Raw genomic sequence first — 20,620 nt, 5'->3', positions numbered from 1 at the left:
TATGCCACCCACCCCGAGTATCCCCTGGGCATCCTGGCATAGCCAGATGACTTCCGTGCCCCTGTTGCAATAACCACTGCTTCCAACTCTCTATAGAACACCCCTTGGGTATATCTAATGTAAGTGATATTTATTTTATTTATTTTTTGAGTCAGAGTCTCGCTCTGTCACCCAGGCTAGAGTGTGCTGATGTGATCTTGGCTCACTACAACCTCTGCCTCCTGGGTTCAAGCGATTCTCATGCCTCAGCCTCCCAAGTGGCTGGGACTACAGGCATGCACCATCACGCCCAGCTAATTTTTGTATGTTTTTCAGTAGAGGTGGGGTTTCACCAAGTTGCCCGGGCTGGTCTCAAACTCCCCACCTCAAGTGCTCTGCCCGCCTTGGCCTCCCAAAGTGCTGGGATTACAGGCATGAGTCGTGGTGTCTGGCCCTAATGTGAGTGATCTTTAACAATGAGGACTTGAAAAAGAAAACCCTGAAGAAACCTAATTCTTTGATGTCTGGATGACAAGGAAGAAGATAGAAATGGCATCAGATAATAAACAGTGTAAATGTTTATCAGAAAGAGGCTGGTGGTCGGGACCAGTAGGAGGATCGCTTGAGTCCAGGAGTGCATCTCTACAAAAAAGTTAAAGGATTTTTTAACATTGGCCAGGTGTGGTGGCACGCATCTGTGATCCCAGCTACTTGGGAGGCTGAGGCAGGAGGATTGCTTGAAGCCCAGGAGGTTGAGGCTGCAGTGAGTTGTGATCGAGCCACTGTACTCCTGCCTGGGTGACAGAGCAAAACCCAGTCTCAAAAAAAAAAAAAAAAATAATAATAATAATAATAATAATATTTTACATAACCAACCACTTCTAAAGATTAAAAAAAAAACCCCACAATTAATTAAGAACCTCAGGTCCCTCAGGCAATCATACCAGATACTGAAACAAAGCAATAACATAAGGACTGCAGTATTTATTTTATTTTTATATTATTTATTTATTCTTTGTTAGTTTGTTTTTGGAGTGTGGGTTTTGTTTTATTTTTTGATTTTTTTCTTTTTTTCGACCCACGGATTTATTCTTATTGCCCAGGCTTGAGTGCAATGGCGTGTTCTCAGCTTACTCAACCTCCGCCTCTTGGGTTTGGGTAATTGTGTCTCGGCCTCCCTCTGCCTCTTGGGCTTGGGCGATTGTTCCACCTCATCCGCCCTCCGCCTCTTGGGTTTTGGTGATTGTTCCACCTCATCCACCCTCCACCTCTTGGGTTTCGGTGGTTTTTCCGCCTCAGCCTCCTGAGTAGCTAAGGGAGGAGTCTTCAGATTATCATCCACTGAGGGTGGAAGAGGAGAGGGTGGAAGAGGAGCAAGGAGACACTCCTTCAGATTATCATCCACTGAGGGTGGAAGAGGAGAGGGTGGAAGAGGAGCAAGGAGACACTCCTTAAGATTATCATCCACTGAGGGTGGAAGAGGAGAGGGTGGAAGAGGAGCAAGGAGACACTCCTTCAGATTATCATCCACTGAGGGTGGAAGAGGAGAGGGTGGAAGAGGGATAAGGAGACACCCGTTCAGATTATCATCCACTGAGGGTGGAAGAGGAGAGGGTGGAAGAGGAGCAAGAGGACACTCCTTGATATTATCATCCACTGAGGGTGGCAGGGGACGAAGGAGACATTCGGGAGGTGTCTTGAGGCTCAGGGAGTTATCCGTTATAGAACGTTGTTGAGTTGGAGGAGGTGGCTGGCGGCCCATCCTGTTTTTTAAAGTTTCAGCTGTGAGGTAGGGCCAGTAGGGCAATCCTGAAGAATGACGATGCTCCGCTGCCGCCATTCTGACCTGTAGGGCCGAAGAAGGGAATGTTTTCACACATATTCATTTGATGGACAAAATTACTGCCACCAACACGGTCTGCACCTTCTGTTGCTGGTGATAGATTTTTGCACCTTTCCATCCTCCAGGTTTCAAAATAGCAGTATCAGTGTCATAATATCACCCTTCCACTGAGTACTGCTGACAGCTGGGGGGTAAAGAAAAGTCATTGGGACACACTGTTGTCTCCACATGCCACTGTGTCTGTCTGCAAATGTAGGCAGGCTGGGGTCCTGCCCCAGGGAAGACAGAGTCATAACAGAGTAATAAAGAAGCATGTTTGAGACACAGGAGTGTCTATGTCTATCCTCATTCCTCCCTCACAGCCATCACCAGAGCATGTTTCTTGCACCAGGTCAACAGACAGTAAGAGAGGCATGAAAAGCCCATTGTCCACACATGTTGCAGCTTCTTTTTGGAGAATGTTTTCCAGGCCTTTTATGTTCTGTCTCTGATTCTCAGAACTCTGCAAGGTCAGTGTGACCACCCTGCTCCAAATCTAAGAAAACAGAGGTTTCCAGAGGAAGGAGAAATTGTGCCCAGGGTCACACAGCTTGCAAGAGGCAGAGTGGAAGTTGATTCCAGCTCTGCCTGCAGGACCCTCTCATTTCCCCTCTGTTTCCCTTCTTGACAAAGGATCTTCTTCACTCTGGAGGTGCCACCCATGAGAACAAAGAGCTCTGGAGAGATGTGGATTCCTGAAGAGCTGCAGGGGAACTGGGAGAGGGTTTTCTGACAGAACAATCTTACCTCAAGAAGTCAGTTAGGCATGGCTGCAATATTTCTTTTCACTCCCAGGTAATACCAAATTGTAAGTGCACTAGGACATAAAGAATACTTTTGTCCATGGAAAAATGAGGTGGGAATTCTAAACAATGCAAGTTTTAAAACTGTGTTTCACTTCAAGTGTACAAGTCCCATCACGTGTAATCATAGGACTCGGCAGCTTTTGAAGGTACAGAGGCCACACAAGAACCAGCTTAGCTGAGCATCATTTAAGGCCTTCATTTGGAATTGTCCCTGTGGGTAATAAGTTACATTCACTCTTCACTAATTTACAGTCAGGGCCCATTTGCTATTACAAATATGGAACCTCTGACACTTTGAATATTAGATCAGGGGCCCCACTGGGTGGGGATGAAGGTGTTTTTGCACAACACGGTTACCAACAGGGATGGGACTGTGATGCTTGTAGGCAGCCTTTCTCTCTGCCATCTCCCTCTGCAGGGCTTGAGCACAGAGCTGTAGGGAGAAAAATGTATCCATGTCCTGACCTGGCAGACTATGTTCAAAAGCAAGGAAAACAAACAAACTTACCCGGTTGCAAAGAGGCTTTCTTGCAGAAGGGGGGATCTGAAAAAGCCAACACATGAGAAACTGAATGTTGAGAGAGTCTAAGAGCCGTGGCATCATCTGCATCAGCACTGAACTATCCTGCAACTGCGGGGAGGAAGCTCCTTACTTTGCATTTGTGGTAGTCCTCTGCCCGCCGCCGCAACTCTTGCGCACGTTGAAACATTTTCCTATGGATTACAATCACTTTCATCAGATAAAGCACCACTTTCAGGATGATTTTAAATAATCTGCCATGTTTCTGTTATCCTCACAACTGTACCCTTACACAATCTATCTGTACCTAGAAAACGTATTTCAGATGGCTATAAGAGTACAGTCTGAGCCGGTCGCGGTGGCTGATGCCTGTAGTCCCAGCACTCTGGGAGGGCGAGGCAGATGGATCACGAGGTCAGGAGATTGAGACCATCCTGGCTAATACGGTGAAACCCCGTCTCTACTAAAAATACAAAAGATTAGCCGGGCGTGGTGGCAGGCACCTGTAATCCCAGCTACTCGGGAGGCTGAGGCAGGGGAATCACTTGAACCTGGGAGGCGGAGGTTGCAGTGAGCCAAGATCACGTCATTGCACTCCAGCCTGGGTGACACAGCGAGACTCCATCTCAGAAAAACAAAAACAAAAACAAAAAAACTGTACGGTCTGATCCAAACTGTTGCTATATTGATTCCTCCTCTTGCTTACTGCCTGCTGACTTCTGAGATGATAGTTTCCTTCCCCATTCTCAGTATATCCCTAATTCATCCTTCATTGAGCATCTTTTATCATAAAGCTGCATTCTCTTTGTATTAATATCCTTACCGTGTTTCACAGGGCAGAAACAGCTGGGCTTATAAACAGGCATAGTCCTTTTGAAGGATGTGGTTGATCCTACAACAACACACTTTCCTAAGGATGACAACAACTCACCCCACCCCTAGAATGGCTGGTATGAACCGAGTTTCCACACACAGTCTAGCTGGCAATGGGGTCAGGAGACATTTTGCTGCTTCACATCTTTTGGTCAGTGGTAAATATTAAGGTACTTTGTTTTCTGTTTTGTGAACTCTCTCTCTCTCTCTCTCTCTCTCTCTCGATATGTCTTCTGACCATTTGTTTCTATTTCTGCATTTACTGGGTCTAAACACTGTACAAAGGTTAAAAACAACACTCCAATGGGCGTTTCCCAAGAGGGTGGGGTTCAGTTTCTGAACTCACTTGTAGGTGTGTATTTCTTTCATATCCAATTTCCCATTTTCCTCTGCCTCTGATACCTGCCTCTCCTTTTCTGCATGCTCACATTCTTTCATGCTTAGTTTCCTCAGATTAGAAGGGAGAGAAATGCACACACATGATCCACCAGCCCGTGTGGGATTCCCTCTGCCCTTCTGGCATCTGAAGGCTGTGATTCAAAGATCCCCCCTGCAACCTTCCCACAAATGAACCAACTGATTCTCACAACCAAAGGGAGAATGGACACCTCCCATTGAGGGACAAAAAAAAGTCACACTCTGGCCTGCTGGCAAGTCACCTGTCATTTCCAGCTCATCTTCATACTTCCATAGTTAGTCCTATTCTTTAGTAAATATAAAGACTATTAAAAGCTTCTATGAGGTGCACTATGTGTGTCTCTGGGGTCAGTCTTGTGCTTGACACAGCGAAAGCTCATTTTAGTTCAGTGTGAAAAACCAGACCTCACCAATTCATCACAACTAACTCCATCGGAAGCAGAGGATTGCTCCTCATCTGACTCCTCCTGTGTGAGACCTGATTCTCAGTCAGAGGCTGATGCCGGAACTGAGACCATCAGCCATAGAGAGATCGTTCCAGAATATGGTGTCATTAACCCCGCAGTTCACTACTGCACTTTGCCATGATTCAGGACTGGAACTCTTGTCATCGACTTTAAAGATCCTGGTTGAGAGAAAAGGCAATCTGAATGCTGGGCGCATCTATTGAATTAGAAATGATCGGAATGGCTCCTAAGTCGGGTGTTATGTCCTGAAAATAGGTGACAATGGCAAACCATCCACCCTGGTGTTGACTGACTTTAACAAGGTTCAGTTCACAGAGATTGAGGGCAGAAAAAGGAAATGGCCTAAAAAGGGTAAGTTTGCTGTGTTGCCCTCACACCACTTGATTCATGGTCCTGATCCTAAGGATCTCACCTGATACTTGGTTTTATAGGAAGGATGTGTAAAATTCCCAGAACGCTAGGAAACAGGGACAAAAACACTTCAAAGAGAAAGTTCATGAACTTGTTTCTGACCACAGGGCATCCTTCAGCACATGCTGTCTGGAGTGGCCTCCAACAAGGAGTGTGTGGTGAGGTGCTGAGAATGCAATGGGAGCAGGGTCCTGTCCCCACGCTAAAGAAGCTCACAGTTTAATGCAAATGAGAAGCCAGTGAGGACATCACTACTCCTGCTGTGCACTTGGGAACTAGAAACACAAAACCTGACTCTGGAGGGAAGCTAAGGAAGCATTCTACTCTTGAGTTGACATAAGTGCATCTGAAGCTTCTGATCTCCGATGAGAACAATGGGGGACACCAAACAGAATATAAAACTCATGATTGAATACATCAAATTGCTAACATGGCAGTAAACAGACATGAGGTGAAGATGGAGAAGAAGGAAACCCAGGACGAAAGTCAGCCTCGCATTTGGAACCCATTTCCCTGAGTTTCATTGCTGAATTCCAGAAGGAACTACTGAGATGCAAAGAAGCACAGCAGCTTTTGCCCACATGCATGGGATTAGATGGAAAACAAGTGGATTGAGGGTCTGCCAATGAAAGCGACCCATACTGAAGTCCACTGGCTCTGGTTGAGACCCAGAAGAGTCATGCATCAGAATAAAGGTGGACAGAAAATACCCTGGCCTTTGTAGGGACTGAGCCTGCACCGACGACCTCAATTGCAGCCTGTATGGAGGACCCCTGACCATCCCCCAGAAGTAGACTCCCATCTCTTCTGCAGCAAGATAACATGCTACTAGGCCTCAATTCATTGCTAAATATTTTTTTAACAAGTATCTCACATTTAACAGAAAAAGATCAGTCATATGGCAGCAAAATACAATGTAATATGACCAAAACATGAAAGACTGTGAAAATGAATCTGGAGGTGACCCAAGGATTGAATTCAACAATCCAGGCTGGGTGCGGTGGCTCACACTGGGAGGCTGAGGTAGGCAGATCACCTGAGGTCGGCAGATCACCTGAGGTCAGGAGTTCAAGACTAGCCTGGCCAACATGGTGAACCCCTGTCTCTACTAAAAATACAAAAATCTGGCCGGGCACGGTGGCTCACGCCTGTAATCCCAGCACATTGGGAGGCCGAGGTGTGTGGATCATGATGTCAGGAGTTCTAGACCAGCTTGGCCAATATGGTGAAACCCCGCCTCTACTAAAAATACAAAAATTATCCGGGCATGGTGGCATATGCCTGTAGTCCCAGCTACTCAAGAGGCTGAGGGATAAGAATCGCTTGAACCTGGGAGGTGGAGGTTGCTGTGAGCCAAGATCATGCCACTGCACTCTAGCCTGGGTGACACAGTGAGACTCTGTCTCAAAAAAAAAAAAAAAAAAAAAAAAATTGGCCAAATGTGCTGGCACACACCTGTAATCCAAGCTACTCGGGAAGCTGAGGCAGAATTGCTTCAAACTGGGAGCAGAGGTTGCAGTGAGCCAAGATTGCACCATAGCACTCCAGCCTGGGCGACAGAGCGAGACTCTATCTCAAAATTAAAAAAAAAAACAAAAAAAGGCTGGCTGTGGTGGCTCACGCCTCTAATCCCAGCACTTTGGAGGCTGAGGCAGGTGGATTACCTGAGGTCAGAAGTTCGAGACCAGCCTGGACAACATGGTGAAACCCCATCTCTAGTAAAAATACAAAAATTAGCTGGGCGTGGTGGTGGGCACCTGTAATCCCAGCTACTTGGGAGGCTGAGGCAGGAGAATTGCTTGAACCCAAAAGGCAGTGAGCTGAGATTGTGCCATTGCACTACAGCCTGGGCAACAACAGCAAAGCTCCATCTCAGGAAAAAAAAAAAAAAAAAAAAAGACAGAGAAAGGAAAACCAATGCCAGTACTAGCAACTCCTCTTCCCCCGAAAAAATGACAAACAAGAATGTAGGAAGGGAAAGGAATTATACAGCTTAAACTAATGAAGCAGAAAGGACAAACTCAATTTTGAACCCACTGAATTTGCCACAAATATTGTAGAAAATATTCTCAAGGACTTTACAGTTGTCTACTTTGATTGGCACATGGTTCATACAACAGTATTTGTGTCAAGGCACATCTTACTGTTTTCTGGCGGTCTTCCTCTTTCCATTGATTTTGTCATGATGGTTGATTTTCGTTGTCACCTTCCTCTTATGGATTTTCGCTCTAAATTTTCTTTCCACATGTCTCCATGGAGTAATGACGTCTTTCAGGCCAATTTTATTTCCTGGAAAGGAAGAAACTCTTTTCTTTGTGTGCATACAAATGGACCTCAGCCCTTGGTGAGAGTGAGGAGAAGAGAAGGTGAGAAACCTGAGGAAAAGAAGCTGTTCTTTCCCTTTCCAGGGCAAACTCATTTCCACACTATGGGGATTCCAAGAGAGCCATACCTTCCTGTCTACGTCGTTTGGACCTCCAGGCTCTCTGCTGTACATCCGTGGATCCATCATGTCCATTTCGAGACCAGAAGATAGTCTTCAGGAAATACACCTAGGAAATAATAATATAAGAATGACGGCTGGGCACGGTGGCTCATGCGTATAATCCCAGTACTTTGGGAGGCCAAGGCAGGTGGATCACGGGGTCAGGAGTTCAAGACCAGCCTGGCCAAGATGGTGAAACCCCGTCTCTACTAAAAATACAAAAATTAGCTGGGCATGGCAGCGGGCGCCTGTAATCCGAGCTACTCGGGAGGCTGAGGCAGAGAACCGTTTGAAGCTGGGAGGCAGAGGTTACAGTGAGCCGAGATCACACCACTGCACTCCAGCCTGAGCGACAGAATGAGACTCTGTCACACACACACACACACACACACACACACCCACACACACACACAAGAATGACATGAGGCTGGCACGGTGGCTCACTCCTGTAATCCCAGCACTTTGGGAGGCCGAGGCAGGCGGATCACCTGAGGTCGGGAGTTTGAGACCAGCCTCACCAACATGGAGAAATGCTGTCTCTGCTAAAAATACAAAATTAGCCAGGCATGGTGGTGCATGCCTGTAATCCCAGCTAGTCAGGAGGCTGAGGCAGGAGAATCACGTGAACCCAGCAGGAAAAGGTTGTGGTGAGCTGAGATTGTGCCATTGCACTCCAACCTGGGCAACAAAATTGAAACTCTGTCTCAAAAAAAAAAAAAAATAGGCCAGGTGCGGTAGCTCACGCCTGTAATCCCAGCACTTTGGGAGGCTGAGGCGGGTGAATCACAAGGTCAAGGGATGGAGAACATCCTGGGCAACATGGTGAAACTCCATCTCTACTAAAAATACAAAAATTAGCTGAGCATGGTGATGCACGCCTGTAGTCCCAGCTACTCGGGAGGCTGAGGCAGGAGAACTGCTTGAACCCAGGAGGCAGAGGTTGCAGTGAGCCAAGATCCCACCACTGCACTCCAGCCTGGTGACAGAGTGAGACTCCGTCTCAAAAAAAAAAAAAAAATGACATGAATATACTTCACACAACTGAACTGTACACTTCAACATGGTTAGATGGTTACTATCATTTTATAAGTATTTTACCACAGGTTAACATGTTTCACAACTTGAAAAGGAAGTAATTACCTTCAGCTCTCTGAGTTCTAGAATTTGTAACATTTCACCCCCTGCTCCTTCCTGATCTGCACTGGAGCATCTTCCTTCTGTCCCTGCTCTACTCAGAGTTCACTTTCCCTTCCCTCACATCAGCTTCATTGAGGCTGGTTTGAACTTAACGCAAAACATTCTCACTAATGACTGAATTTCCACCAAGATTTCCATATTATCACAGTATGCTTTTAATCTTCGAAGATATTAAATATTTGTTCTCATCATAGCGAAAATGCAATGCAAATCCCATCTCAGATGTGGGTCAGATACCTATGAATCTCCTGAGGTAGTCATTGAAATGACTTTTTTCTTGAGATGGAGTGTCACTCTCAACCATGCTGAAGTGCAGTGGCGCTACCTTGGCTCACGGCAACCTCCACCTCCCAGATTCAAGCGATTCTTGTGCCTTGGCCTCCCAAGTAGCTGGGATTACAGGTGCCTGCTACCATGCCTGCCTAATTTTTGTCTTTTCAGTAGAGATGGGGTTTCACCATGTTGGCCCATCTGGTCTTGAACTCCTGACCTCAAGTGATCTATCTGCCTCAGCCTCCCAAAGTGCTGGGATTACAGGCATGAGCCACCACACCTGGCCTGAAATAGTATCTTTCAAATTCTTTGTAGAATTTGCTTTTTCCTGATTTCTGCACATAGGATAAAAAAAAAAAGTCATGTACTAGGATTTTGAGAGAAGCAATGGGTAATCTAAAAAGATGAAAAGAGCAACCACGTCAATCCCACAACTACTGCTAGATTTCATAGGAAAGGTAGCTGGCCCAGTTTGGAGCTAGGAGAAATGTTAAACACATGAAGAAATGACAAGCAAAGAAATGCCATCACGCATGAATGCTTCATGGCACCCATGATGTCCCTGCTTAGGAGGTAATGGTATAGATGACTAGATGACAAGGACAAAGATGAGAGGTGCGAAGTTGTCCAAGTCCAACAGCTCAACTGAACTTTCCTAAATGGAATTGTTAAAAAGCGGTAAATTTAACAACTTCCCCTGGCTCACGTGGTGGCTCACGCTTGTAATCCCAGCACTTTGGGAGGCTGAGGCGGGTGGATCATTTGAGGTCGGGTTTTGAGACTAGCCTGGCCAACATGGTAAAACCCCGATTCTACTAAAAATACAAAAATTAGCTGGGCATGGTGGTGGGCACCTGTAATCCCAGCTACTTGAGAGGCTGAGGCAGGGGAATCGCTTGAAGCCAGGAGGTGGAGGTTGCAGTGAGCCGAGATCACACCATTATACTCCAGCCTGGGCAACAGAGGGAGACTCGTCTCGGGGGTGAGAAAAGAAAAAAAAAAAAAAAAAAAAAAAGCTTCCTCCAATTTATACCGAAAATTCTCTGTTCAGGACTAAGTGGCATAGAGAATGTTAAATGTGCCTAGATATCTTCATAACTCATATATTTTCTGTTTTCTACATATCTTGAAAGGCAGTGCCAAATGACGTGTAATTATCTAGGTGGTGAAACTGAAACATACTTCCTCTTCCCTTGAATATAAAAAAGCATTGTGGTATTAGTACTTTTATCTTGGATCATTGTTCAGAAGGAGGTTCAGCCCCCAGACAACCACATTTTTACTGTCATGAATGGCAAGACAAAATGTAGAGCTCAACTTACCCAAAGGAAAAAAGGCTCAAAAGACAAATTATGGCACAACTTAGCAGCCAAATTCTTACCAAGTACAGACTTTTGACATACTGATCTCTCTCCGGTTGCAAGTGGGAACATGCACTTTGAATGATGTCATTCAAAATTACCCTGCCCAGACACACTTTTCATCGATTCTCTTGGAGGGCAGTTCTAAGAGATTCTCTGGGGCTTTCTCTGCATCATGAGACGCAGTGCTGTTCTGCCCTTCACCTTCCGGCAGTTTGTCACCTCGTCCCTATGACCTCAGAGGAACTTTGTCTCAGGCCAATTGTTTGTTCCTTGGCCTCTTTCATTTCCCCTAAAAATCATTTGCTGCCCCTCTAAATGGCCTACATCTCCATCTATCTCCCTCTCCCCTCAGAAGAGGGTGCTCTTTAAGCATCAACCATCCGGCCCTTCTAGCAGTCTCATTTTTCAGCTGGTTCCCATGTTTATGCCTGTTCTAGGTTTTTCTTTTCCTGTTAAGCTGTCTGTTGTCAGCTCATTTCTGCAGTGAATCTTCAGAGAGGAGATTGGAAGCTTTCCTTCCACCCATACGATAGAACTATAAAGCAGAAGAGTTTAGAAAGAATTTCCTATTTAAGTGACGAAACCTCATACTCCATTTGTGATAAATAGCACAAAGGTTAAAAAAACTTATTTTTGACCAAAAGCTCTGTTGACATTCTATTAAACAAACACCGACCTATTTAATTTTCATAATGTAAATGGCAGACATTTTCATAATTCTTATGCTAATAAATCATTTCCCTGATTGTTTGGGTAAAACCACATATTCATAATGAAGTCCAGAAATGTGAATTGTTTTATATAATTTATTCTTATTTGTGATTACAAGTATACCTCTACAGAAAGTTAGTATACTCACACAAAGGTAATTTGTGCAGAAGAGAATGGTAAATGTGTAAGGTCTCAGAAACCCAATAACGATAATTATCAAATTATCCAATTTTTGTGGAGATGGGGTTTTGCCATGTTGGCCAGGGTGGTCTCGAACTCCTCCACAAAAGTCAGTCTCACGATGACGATAGACAGCCAGAGTGTTGATAACCTGGAATAATAATAATTGAAATAATGAAAAGGTCAACGACACCGACAATATTTCACTCAGAAAGAATCATCCTTAGAAACCGTCAACCTCCTCCAAAAGGTAACCACATCCCTCAGACATCACCGTGGGATTCCACTGCTACAAAAAAGAACAGAAGTTACAAGTCTCATGTTTTTCAGATGGCTGGTAGTGTTTTTAGGCATCGCAAATGTGGGGTGCTGTCTTTCTTGGTATAAAGCAGGGATATCCAATCTTTTGACTTCCCTGCCTATATTAAAAGAAGCAAAGTTGTCTTGAGCCACACATAACATACACTAACACTAACAATAGCTGATGATCTAAAAAAAAAATTCTTTTTTTTTTTTTTTTGGAGACAGAGTTCCGCTCCACTCAGTCGCCCAGGCTGGAGTGCAGTGGTGCAATCTCGGCTCACTGCAACCTCCAGCTCCTGGGCTCAAGCCATTCTCCTCCCTCAGCCTCCCGAGTAGCTGAGATTACAGGTCTCTGCCACCATGCCCGACTAATTTTTGTATTTTTAGTAGAGATGAGGTTTCACCATGTTGGCCAGTCTGGCCTTGAACTCCTGATAGGCGATCTGCCTGCCTCGGCCTCCCAAAGTACTGGGATTACAGGTGTGAGCCACCGTGCCCAGCCATTTGTTTTTGTTTTTGTTTTTGTTTTGGTGTTTTGTTTTTGAGATGGGGTCTCACTCTGTCACCCAGGCTGGAGTGCAGTGGCGTGCTCTCGGCTCACTGCAACCTCTGCCTCTCAGGTTCAAGTGATTCTCCTGCCTCAGCCTCCTGAGTAGCTGGGAGTACAGGTGCCTGACAATGCACTCAGCAAATTTTTGTATTTTTTGTGGAGATGGGGTTTTGCCATGTTGGCCAGGGTGGTCTCGAACTCCTGACCTCAGGTAATCTGCCCGCCTCAGCCTCCCAAAGTGCTGGGATTACAGGCATGAGCCACTGTACCTGGCCAAAATCTCCTAATGTTTTAAGAAAGTTTACAAATTTGTGTTGAACTGCATTCAAAACTGTCCTGGGCCACATGCAGCCCGTCACTCATGGCTAAGACAAGCTAAGTATAAAGTAATTATCTTTTCTTTTTGTTTGGAGACAAAGTCTTGCTCTGTCACCCAGGCTAGATTGCAGTGGCATGATCTCAGCTCACTGCAACCTCCGCCTCCCGGGTTCAAGCGATTCTCCTGCCTCAGCTACTGAGTAACTGGGATTACAGGCGCCTGCCACCGCACTCGGCTAATTTTTGTATTTTTAGTACAAACAGGGTTTCACCATCTTGGCCAGGCTGGTCTCCAACTCCTGACCTCATGATCCACCTGCCTCGGCCTCCCAAAGTGCTGGGAATACAGGTGTGAGCCACTGCACCTGGACAGTAGTTATCTTTTCTTTAAAGTTATTTACTTGTTTTTTAAATTGATGTATAACATTGGATGCATTTGTTATATATCACATGGTAAAAGAATCCCTCTAAATAATACTTCTCTCTTGGATTATATGAATCTTTGTCATTTAAAGCTCAGCATAAGTAAAAAAAAAAAAAAATACAATGAAGAGATTACTTCATTCACAAATAAGTATCAAATTTTAGTGCTTAAAAATTAACAAGGTGGGCCGGGCGTGGTGGCTCACGCCTGCAATCCCAGCACTTTGGGAAGCCGAGGTGGGTGGACCACGAGATCAGGAGATTGAGACCATCCTAGCTAACACGGTGAAACCCATCTCTACTAAAATTACAAAAAATTAGCAGGGCATGGTGGCACGCGCCTAGAGTTCCAGCTACTTGGGAGGCTGAGGCAGAAGAATCACTTGAACCTGGGAGGCAGAGGTTGCAGTGAGCCGAGATCACACCACTGCACTTCAGCCTGGGTGACAGAGCGAGACTGTCTCAAAAAAAATTTACCAAGGCGGAGATCATGAAAATGGCATGAATAGTGTGGGATTTCTCTAAGATTGTTGATATTAATTCCATTAGACTCTTATGTGAGTGAAGATGAAGACTTCCCCTGAGTAAGTTCAGACAGCTTGTGATAACATTTCTACATCGATTCCTCAGGATTTAACTATATATTCTTGAAAACATCTCAATTTTAAATGTTTCTTTCAAGATGGTGAATTAAACAGAGATAGCCCTTCATCAGGTTGAACTGCGCATATGCTGAGTCTGAAATGGAAATGATGGAGTTAGAGAACCATACAACAATGGTAATGATTTCAGAAACATGGTGTTGAGCAGAACAAAGCAGACACAAAAGAGTACCTATGGCATGGCATGCATCTGTAGACGCGAAATTCCAGAATAAGCAAGCTAACCTATGATAAGAAAGAGACTGGCTGGGAAGAGTGAGAGTTCACTTTCTGGGGTGACATAATAGTGTAGATCTTGGCTGGGCACGGTGGTTCACGCCTGTAATCCCAACGCTTTGGGAGGCTGAGGCGGGCGGATCACCTGAGGTCGGGAGTTCAAAACCAGCCTGACCAACATGGAGAAACCCTATCTCTACTAAAAATACAAAATTAGCTGGGAGTGGCGGCACATGTCTGTAATCCCAGCCACTCGGGAGGCTGAGGCAGGAGAATCGCTCGAACCTGGGAAGCAGAGGTTGCGGTGAGCTGATATTGCCCCATTGCACTCCAGCCTGGGCAACAAGGGAGGAACTGTCTCAAAAAAATAAATGAATAAATAAAATAATGTAGATCTTGAAAGGGGGTTGGTTTATGCTGGTGTATGTACTTTCCAAAGTTAGTAAACTTACACTTTAGGTTACATATTTTGGCCAGGCGCGGTGGTTCACGCCTGTAATCCCAGCACTGGGAGGCCGAGGCAGGCAGATCACGAGGTCAAGAGATGGAGACCATCCTGGCGAACATGGTGAAACCCCGTCTCTACTAAAAATACAAAAATTAGCCAGGCGTGGTGGTCTACTAAAAATACAAAAATTAGGCAGGCGTTGTAATCTGAGCTACTCAGGAGGCTGAGGCAGGACAATTGCTTGAACCCCGGAAGCGGAGGTTGCAGTGAGCCGAGATCTTGCCACTGCACTCCAGCCTGGGCGACAGAGTGAGACTCTGTCTAAAAAAAAAAAAAAAAAAGTCATCAAACCAGATGACACAAATCAAATGACATTTCACTTTGTTTTGGTCCATCTTGTTTGTTAGAGACAAGAGTGCAGCGGGGCCATCTCGGCTCACTGCAACGTCCAGCTCCTGGGCCCAAGCGATCCTCCCACCTCAGCCTCTCCAGTAACTGGGATAACAGGTACGCACCACCAGGCCCAACTAATCTTTTTTGGAATTTTTTGTAGAGATGGGGTTTCGCTATGATGCCCTGGCTACTCTTCAACTCCTGGACTCGAGTGATCTGCCCACACCTCGGCCCCCTAAAGTGCTGGGATTACAGGCCTGAGCTGTGTAATTTCATGCCGCGTGACACAGCCCAGTAAAAAGGAAGAAACCCCGCGGGTCCAGCGTCTACTCACAGGGGTGGGATGATGGCTGATAAATCCCAGCAGGAGCCAAAAGAGGAGCCACCACCGCAGCCGCATGTCCTGGTCCTTTCAGGGCGCCCTGAGGCGGCCAGGACAGAGGTGGAGGTGGCTTAGGGCAGGGGGGAGGGAAGGGGACGGGGACCGGGGCCGGATCTGTGTTGGGGAGGGGGAGGGGAGGGGGAGGGGAAGGGGAGGGGAAGGGGGAAGTAAGGGAAGGGAAAGGAGGAGAAGGGGGCTGTTGGGCACCTGGAGGAGGTGGAGGAGGAGGACGAGGAGAAGAAGAAAGGGGTCTGGGAAAGGATCCGGTTCAAATTAAGTTCTCAAGCGCTGGTGGAAGGTTTAGCTACAGGTCACGGAGAAGATCAGGGAAGCAACAGGACACGCGGGGCAAGGGAGCGTGAGGCTTAGGAGCAATTAGAGGGAGACAAAAAGGTTCTGCTATCCACCAAACCTTCTTCGGTCTGGGCCCTCCCTTGGCAACCCTGGGGCTTTATACTCCCTCTCCACCAATCCCTGATGACCCCGGTGGTGCCTCACAATGGACAACGCCAAGTAGCGCCCGCATCATTCCAATGACCCCTCCCCCATCTCAGTCTCCCACACTCCTCGCAAGGACAGGTCCTCTCTGGAACCTTCACAAACCTGATTTCTGGTCCTCCCCAACCAGCTCCCTGTCCCTGCTTCTGGGCGCTCCTTCCTTCCTGAGCTCCCAGGGTTCCTCAAGGTCACTTTTGGTGACAAAACATAAAAAACAAATGATGGCAGGATGGCAGGAAGAACCTCATACCCAAGCAGGGTGCCAGGTTTTACAGCCTCCGCTCAGCCATTCATATCCTAAGCAACAAAACATCAGCAGGATGCGGAAGGTCCCGATAGTAAACCATCTCCATCACATCCATGTAGCCATCCGTCCATCAACCTGTATCTCAGGAACAAATGTAGATACATTCATTTTAAGCATGCATGGTACATTTACAAAAATTAACCTGACTTATTTTGTTCCAGCAAATCTCAATATATTTGAGAGCAATCAAATCACACAGCATGTTTCTGATCATATAACTGTGCTAGAAGTCAATGATTAAAAGCTAATTCAAAATTATTATTTGCTTGGAAATTCAAAGTGCCCTTATAAGACATAAACATAAGAAAGAATCCAAAATGAAACAAGATTGCCTTTCAACTCAATGATAAGATCATAACATGGCAATAAAATGTCTCCCTCTGGCCTGGGAATTCCTCTTTGTGCCACAAGGTTGTGTGATTGCAAATCACCCCTAACCCACCTAGACATTTTAACATCCGAAACCGAGTGATGATGTCCGTATCTATATCATCTTACTGCCTGTGTGTGTGGACTTTAAATTCTGAACCCAAATGAGGGGGAGAAAACCAAGTTGACTTTCATGATTGACCTCTCAGGGATGTCCAAGGAATCTGTGCATTTCAAGAAACAAAGTTCATCAGCTTCTCTCCTAAGGTATTTGCCCACAATACCCAGAGGGCTTGGCAGCATCATGTGTGATGGGTGGGGAGCTCCAAGCAGGTGGGCAGGACCCAGGGGCCTGGTGACCAGGACAGACCCCCACTGTCCATCGCCTTTCCTGGCCCTGTCCTCTGCTAAACTTCCCACAGGCCTTCTGCCCGATCACACAGAGTATGCCCAAACTCTCTCAGGCCTCTGGCAGCTGAAAACCACTGCTTTAAATCCCTTTACCATTTACTATGACATAAGGTTATTGTAAACAGGAAATATTCTATTGATGCTACAAATGGAAAGCCAATGCCTTTACCATAAATAGAAAAACAACCCTAAGAAGCAAGCAAAACAAAAACAAAACAGGGGCTGGGTGTGGTGGCTCACGCCTGTAATCCCAGCACTTTGGGAGGCCGAGGTGGGCGGATCACAAGGTCAGGAGTTCCAGACCAGCCTGGCCAATATGGTGAAACCCTGTCTCTAATAAAACACAAAAATTAGCCAGGTGTGGTGGTGGGCACCTGTAGTCCCACCTACTTGGGAGGCTGAGGCAGGAGAATAGTTTGAACCCGGGAGGCAGAGTCTGCAGTGAGCCGAGATTGCACCACTGCACTCCAGCCTAGGCGACAGAGCGAGACTCTGTCTCAAAAACAGCAACAACTACAAACAAACAAAAAACAGGGTTAACAAAAGTATGGAATTCAATTCTTTTTATACGCTGCAGCTATGTTCTGGCCCTAGATTTGGCTGGGCATGGTGGCTCACGCCTGTAATCCCAGCACTTTGGGAGGCTGAGGCAGGCGGATCACGAGGTTAGGAGTTCGAGATCATCCTGGCCAACATGGTGAAACCCCGTCTCTACTAAAAATACAAAAATTAGCTGTGTGTGGTGGCAGGTGCCTGTAATTCCAGCTACTCAGGAAGCTGAGGCAAGAGAATTGCTTGAACCCGGGAGGCAGAGGTTGCAATGAGCCGAGATCACACCACTGCACTCCAACCTGGGTGACAGAGCAAAACTCCTTCTGAAAAAAAAAAAAAAAAAAAAGAAATGTTAAGTAACTTGTCTGAGGCCACATAGTTACCAAGACGTGGGAGCTGGGACTTGAACCCAGGCAGTCTGGCTGGATTCATGCCTGCAGCCTCTGCACTCCTGCTACTTACTTTGTGAGAAGCGCCTGTTCTGTGGAAGGTTGTGGGCTGAGATCTTTCCATGAGCTCCACTCATTTACCCCCAAGGCAGTTCTTAAAGACGGGCATGACGGTTATGCCCATTTTACAGATGGGGCCCTGAGGCTCAAAAGGGCATGCCACTCACCCATTTCCACAAAGCTATAGTCAGTTAGCAGAGGGCAGAATTCGGCCACCTCTCCCCTAGCTCGAAGGCTGTGATTGACACAGAGGTTTTTTTGTTGTCGTTGCTGTTGTTTGTTCCTTTTTCTTATTTTTGAGACAGGGTCTTGCTCTGTCATCCCAGCTGGAGTGCAGTGGTGCGATGTCAGCTCACTGCAAACTCTGCCTCCAAGATGCAAATGATTCTCGTGCCTCAGCCTCCCAAGTAGCTGGAATTACAGGTGTGCACTACCACGCCCAGCTGTTTTCTGTAGAGATGGGGTTAGTAGAGATTTGTTTTATGGAGACGGGGTTTCACCATGGTCTCTACTAAACCCTGTCTCTACTAAAAATACAAAAATTACCCAGGCGTGGTGGCACATGCCTGTAGTCCCAGCTACTCAAGAGGCTGAGGCAGGAGAATCACTTGAACCTGGGAGGTGGAGGTTGCAGTGACCCAAAATCATGCACTCTAGCCTGGGGTCTCGCTTTTGCCCAGGTTAGAGTGCAGTGGCACAATCATAGTGGCTCACTGCAGCCTCAAACTCCTGGGCTGAAGGGAATCCTCCCACCTCAGCCTCCCAAGTAGCTAGGACTATAGGCATGTGCCATCATGGCGAGTTAATTTTTTGTGTGTTTTTATTCTCTCGAGACAGAGTCTTGCTCTGTTGCTCAGGCTGGACTGCAACGGCATGATCTTGGCTCACCGCAACCTCCACCTCCTGGGTTCAAGCAATTCTCCTACCTCAGCCTCCCGAGTAGCTGGGATTACAGGTGCGTGCCACCATGCCTGGCTAATTTTGTATGTTTAGTAGAGACAGGGTTTCGCCATGTTGGTCAGGCTGCTCTCGAACTCCTGACCTCGTGATCCACCTGCCTCGGCCTCTCGAAGTGTTGGGATTACAGGCATGAGCCACTGAGCCTGGCCTGGTGAGCTAATTTTTAAATTTGTTATAGAGACAAGAGTCGCTCTTATGTTGCCCAGGCTGGTCTCGACCCCCTGGCCTCAAGTGATCCTCCCACCTCAGCCTCCCAAAGTGCTGGGATTACAGATGGGTGTCAGCGCACCTGGCCTCTGAGGAGGATTTCATTATAAACCTGCCCTGAAGGGAGGGAATCCAATTTTACGAGAGGGTGTAGCCTGGTGAGGCCTGGATGACCTCCGGAGGCAGGGGCTTGTGCCTGGGCTGAGGCCTAAGGGTCAATGGGCAGACATGAAGTTGCCCCAGGCAGAGGGTACAGTGTGGGCAAAGTCAGGAAGTGGCAGGGCTTGGATCACTCCAGGAAGAGAGAGGAGTCATGTGTCACAGAAGCTCGAGACCCAGAGAGTGAGGCAGGCAGGCAGGCAGGCAGGGACCAAGCTTGGGCACAGCCAGGAAGGCAGGACAGGTCATGGTGGGGCCAATGGAATCATTACCCAAGTCGGGGATTTTCAGGGAAACAGCTTAGATAAGGCCAGGCATACAGTAGCTCCCACCTGTAATCCCAGCATTTGGGGAGGCTGAGGTAGGAGGACTGCTTGAGCCTGGGAGTTCGAGACCAGCCTAGGCAACATAGTGAGACCCCCATATCCACAAAAAATTTAAAAAAGGAGTTTGTGTTCCTGTAGTAGCATACTTGGGAGGTTGAGGTGGCAGCATCACTTGAGCCCAGGAGTTCAAGGCTAAAGTGAGCTGATTGAGCCATTGCACTCCAGCCTGAGCAACAGAGAGATACGCTGTCTCAAAGGAAATACAAATTAAAAAACCAGCCGGGCATGCTGGCGTGTGCCTGTAGTCTCAGCTACTTGGGACACTGAAGTAGGAGGATCGCTTGAGCCCAGGAGTTCAAGGCTGCCGTGAGCTATGACTGTGCCTCTGCAGTCCAGCCTGGGCGACAGAGAAAGACCCTGTCTCTTAAAAAAAAAACAAAAAAAACTTAGATAAGAGGATGCTGTGCCTCCCTGGGGGTCTTCAGTCACCCATGGTCCTGGCAAGAGAGGAGGGCCAGGAGAGAGCTTCACCCACCTGCTGTCCTGCCCATGTGACATCCGCAGGTGCTGCCATGGCCACGACTGTTGTTACACTCGAGCTGAGGAGGCCGGCTGCAGCCCCAAGACAGAGCGCTACTCCTGGCAGTGCGTCGATCAGAGCGTCCTGTGCGGTGAGTCCCCAGCACCACTATGCCACCCACCCCGAGTATCCCCTGGGCATCCTGGCATAGCCAGATGACTTCCGTGCCCCTGTTGCAATAACCACTGCTTCCAACTCTCTATAGAACACCCCTTGGGTATATCTAATGTAAGTGATATTTATTTTATTTATTTTTTGAGTCAGAGTCTCGCTCTGTCACCCAGGCTAGAGTGTGCTGATGTGATCTTGGCTCACTACAACCTCTGCCTCCTGGGTTCAAGCGATTCTCATGCCTCAGCCTCCCAAGTGGCTGGGACTACAGGCATGCACCATCACGCCCAGCTAATTTTTGTATGTTTTTCAGTAGAGGTGGGGTTTCACCAAGTTGCCCGGGCTGGTCTCAAACTCCCCACCTCAAGTGCTCTGCCCGCCTTGGCCTCCCAAAGTGCTGGGATTACAGGCATGAGTCGTGGTGTCTGGCC

General features: G+C 47.0%; 1 protein-coding gene across 1 annotated transcript; it reads right to left on the bottom strand.

The window, feature by feature from the left end:
* Positions 1-456: 456 nt before the first annotated feature.
* LOC129394217 (nuclear pore complex-interacting protein family member B15-like) lies at positions 457-18,238 on the bottom strand. Its single transcript, XM_063597527.1, has 7 exons — positions 16,009-18,238; positions 11,534-11,716; positions 7,808-7,907; positions 7,500-7,644; positions 3,321-3,381; positions 3,176-3,211; positions 457-1,825 (listed from the first exon to the last, which is right to left on the bottom strand). The coding sequence occupies exons 1-7, from the start codon at positions 16,069-16,071 to the stop codon at positions 1,028-1,030; spliced, it is 1,386 nt and encodes a 461-aa protein (XP_063453597.1). The 5' UTR covers positions 16,072-18,238; the 3' UTR covers positions 457-1,027.
* Between the last annotated feature and the right edge of the window lie 2,382 nt (positions 18,239-20,620).

This window comes from Pan paniscus, chromosome 18, assembly GCF_029289425.2.
Source record: "Pan paniscus chromosome 18, NHGRI_mPanPan1-v2.0_pri, whole genome shotgun sequence".
Classification (NCBI taxonomy): Eukaryota; Metazoa; Chordata; class Mammalia; order Primates; family Hominidae; genus Pan; species Pan paniscus.
The sequence above is the reverse complement of the archived record's forward strand: the minus strand, read 5'-3'. Positions and strand labels throughout refer to the sequence as shown.

Bases quoted from the DNA above. Each gene is read 5' to 3' on its own strand.
- LOC129394217 (XM_063597527.1), bottom strand. From the start codon at position 16,071: ATGTTTTGTTGCTTAGGATATGAATGGCTGAGCGGAGGCTGTAAAACC. The intron at 11,717-16,008 runs GTATGAGGTTCT...TTATTATTCCAG, and splicing joins AAACCTGGCACCCTGCTTGG to GTTATCAACACTCTGGCTGT. The intron at 3,382-7,499 runs GTAAGATGTGCC...TGTAATCCATAG, and splicing joins AGGAAGACCGCCAGAAAACA to GAAAATGTTTCAACGTGCGC.